The sequence below is a fragment of the Papaver somniferum genome, unplaced genomic scaffold (genome assembly GCF_003573695.1).
Source record: "Papaver somniferum cultivar HN1 unplaced genomic scaffold, ASM357369v1 unplaced-scaffold_19, whole genome shotgun sequence".
NCBI classification, from domain to species: Eukaryota; Viridiplantae; Streptophyta; class Magnoliopsida; order Ranunculales; family Papaveraceae; genus Papaver; species Papaver somniferum.
This window is the reverse complement of record NW_020628818.1, coordinates 441035-443874: the sequence shown is the minus strand read 5'-3', so window position 1 is coordinate 443874 and position 2840 is coordinate 441035. Positions and strand designations below refer to the sequence as shown.

At 35.0% G+C, this 2840-nt stretch overlaps 1 protein-coding gene across 1 annotated transcript; it reads right to left on the bottom strand.

Moving 5' to 3' along the window:
* Positions 1-359: 359 nt before the first annotated feature.
* On the bottom strand, positions 360-1941 carry LOC113339075 (peroxidase P7-like). Its single transcript, XM_026584478.1, has 4 exons — positions 1687-1941; positions 1143-1334; positions 889-1045; positions 360-742 (listed from the first exon to the last, which is right to left on the bottom strand). Exons 1-4 carry the CDS (start codon positions 1903-1905, stop codon positions 360-362), a joined length of 951 nt encoding a protein of 316 aa, XP_026440263.1. The 5' UTR covers positions 1906-1941.
* Between the last annotated feature and the right edge of the window lie 899 nt (positions 1942-2840).

Below are 2840 nucleotides of genomic sequence, written 5' to 3'. Positions count from 1 at the left end.
TAGTAGCTAACTAAGACTCAGTTGGAGAATTAAAAAGAAAGCTGCTAAGATGGAAAAAGCCAAATGAAAATTTAAGTGAATTCAGAATTAAATAATGTATTGGAGTAAGAAAGACTGAAATGAGGCTCTACACTATTTCAGATGACTATAATTTGAGTTGCGCACAACCTTTTCATAACACTCATAAATTTTGAAGGAAAATTAAACATAAAAAGCCACAAAATCAACTAACACAATCCATGGTTATTATATTTTTTTTTTGAAGCATGCTAATCCATGTTTATTTGTGCTTGAACGAAAAACATATTATTTTGCGTAAACTTAATGGTTCAAAACAGACAGATTCCGATAATAATCGTTTAATTGTCTTTCCTGCAGTTCTTTCTAATCTCTCCATTAGAACCGGTAAGTGGACTGATATCACCCATCTTAATCATGGCGGCGGCGAAATCAGCATTGAATGTACTTGGGTTGTCACAATAAGTACGTACTTGCGAATCTGTAGACCCACCATCAAATAATACTTGATCGGAATGAAGAAGACCTTTCTTGTTAATAAGATTTTTGAAATAGTTGTTGTCGAACGTCGTTGGTGTTTCAACATCTAAAGATGCAAGGTTATCATCTCCTGATGAGCTTGGGCAATTATTTTTTCTTGTTATTGCGAATGAACTATCTATGTTTGTTTCATTGAATATTCTTTCTCTGAAATTTGTACACTTTGCTTGCCCAATTGTATGTGCTCAAATCCCTGGAAAGAAAATCGATATGACCAAATTCCTGGAAAGAAAATCTTCTTAAATACAAAACCCCCCTCAATTCTTGGGGGCAGGATCCTAAAAACACCGAATTATATAAGGTGGTGGTTTATTTAATTACTGAATGTACATACAGATAGAGCAATCATGAGACCCACATTTGAGAAGACTGAGATAAGAGTACTAAGGCTTGAAGTTGGTGGAGGAATTCCATTATCAGCAGCAGACTGGCTACCAGTTGTTGCATCTCTTCTTCCCAGTTTTACATTCCAACTACAACCTCCAAGCTACAATAAACAATAACCAAAAAAAATAAAAAAAATCGTTAATAAGTATTTAAAAAAAAATATAAGCACCAATCTGGTAAAAATAAAAATTACATACAATGGTTACAGAGTCTCGAGCTGCAATGGCCAAGATATCAGCACATGAAACAACCCCAGGGCAAGCTTTCTCAACTTCAGTTTTTATATCATCCACCACATCGAATCCTCTGTCAGAATCCTTATTAGGGTTTGCGTTCTTCTCACCCGTGAAACTTGAAGTGTCGTCAAGTAATACTGATCCATCACATCCCTACAAGAAAATTAGTACAACAATATCAGCCTCAATTTATCCATGCTTTTTTCAACTCTTGTGAATGCTTTCTGCAATCAACTTTTCTCGTCTAAAGCTAATAGAGAAATTACATTTCTCGATAGCACTACTGCACGGTTTTGTAGACATTCAGTGCTTATTTAATTATATTTGATTAAAGGCAGTTAACTTTCAATTTCCTAGGTAGATTATTTAAAAATGATATCAATATTGAATTTCCACATGTTGAAATTATTGATAAGGGGTAAGATTTTCATGCATGGAAAGACATCAAAAATAGTGCAAGTGATGATAAAAATGCATGTACGAAGAAACATCTTAGATTAATCACATTGACAAAGCAGTCATGGAAATGTAAGTGAAGGAGAGCAGCGCCAGCTCGCTTTTCCTTAGATATTGCAGATTGAACGGCATATTTCACTTTGGTAAGGACATTAGGACAAGTTTTGGAGTAGTAAGTAGTGGATAGTTGAGCACGAGAACCACCAGAGAAGAAAACAAGGAGAAGTGATAGTATTACTACGAACATCGAAGGAAGAGAAGAAGCCATTCTTAACTAAGCTCTGGTAAGAGTATTGTAATAAAGATTAAGTGATGAAGGTTGTGGTGATTAAAATGAGTTGTAGATAAAGAGATATTTATAGAGGGAGGGAAAACTTGAAATGTTTTGAATTGGTAGTTCACCTAATACACTTCAATTTACTAGTGCATGGAATAGGACTCATTCACATTTAACTGTCCGAAGAAAAAATGTGCAACATTGACAGATTATTGGTTATTCGTCAATTGTATAACTCATTCAGGTATTTTGTATTCAGTCCCAAGTTTCCATTCTGGCTCCTCTAGTCTACATGATTCTTGGTCTGACAGTCTAACTCGCAAGTATTAATAACAACAATTCGATTGATTGAGTCTGCAAGCAAAACTGAACATTTAATGAGCAGAAGAATAAGAAACAGTCAAATTACAAATTTACTTTGTCTGTTGTCCCTTAGGCATGTGCAGAAGGACGTGTTAAAATTTGCCATTGACCCAGTCATCCATCAGTAAATGTCAATAAAGCTAAGAAGCGCGTTGCCTCTATAGTCTATAGGCTCTATAGTTTCCGTTAATTGTTTAGTTACTTAACGAGAAAGTACAGTGTCAAAACTTACAATTGAAGTAAGAAAACTATTCTTCCTCGTTTAAGTTTTCTTTGTTTTTTACTTTTCTTTGTTTAAGAATGACAAATGAAGTTGGCATGGAGGACGTTTCTAATGAAGTCAGCTTACAGTACTAACTCCAGGTTCTTTATTAATACAGTAGTGGTGGTGGGTGGTTGTTTGTACGCTTAGCACAGTTCATGCGGATGCAGCTTATATAGAGTTCGCTCTTTAGTTACTTTTTGTTAAGACTGATGTTCAACGCCATCTCTGCGTCATTAAAAGTTTGAAATTTTCTTCTTTATCTAGAGAATGAACTCACATTTTACCGAGAGAGCCCTAG

Coding starts and splice junctions, on each gene's coding strand:
- LOC113339075 (XM_026584478.1), bottom strand. CDS start 1,905: ATGGCTTCTTCTCTTCCTTCGATGTTCGTAGTAATACTATCACTTCTC. Junction 1,335..1,686: donor TCCATGACTGCTTTGTCAAT/GTGATTAATCTA, acceptor ATTTTCTTGTAG/GGATGTGATGGATCAGTATT. Junction 1,046..1,142: donor CTCGAGACTCTGTAACCATT/GTATGTAATTTT, acceptor TGTTTATTGTAG/CTTGGAGGTTGTAGTTGGAA.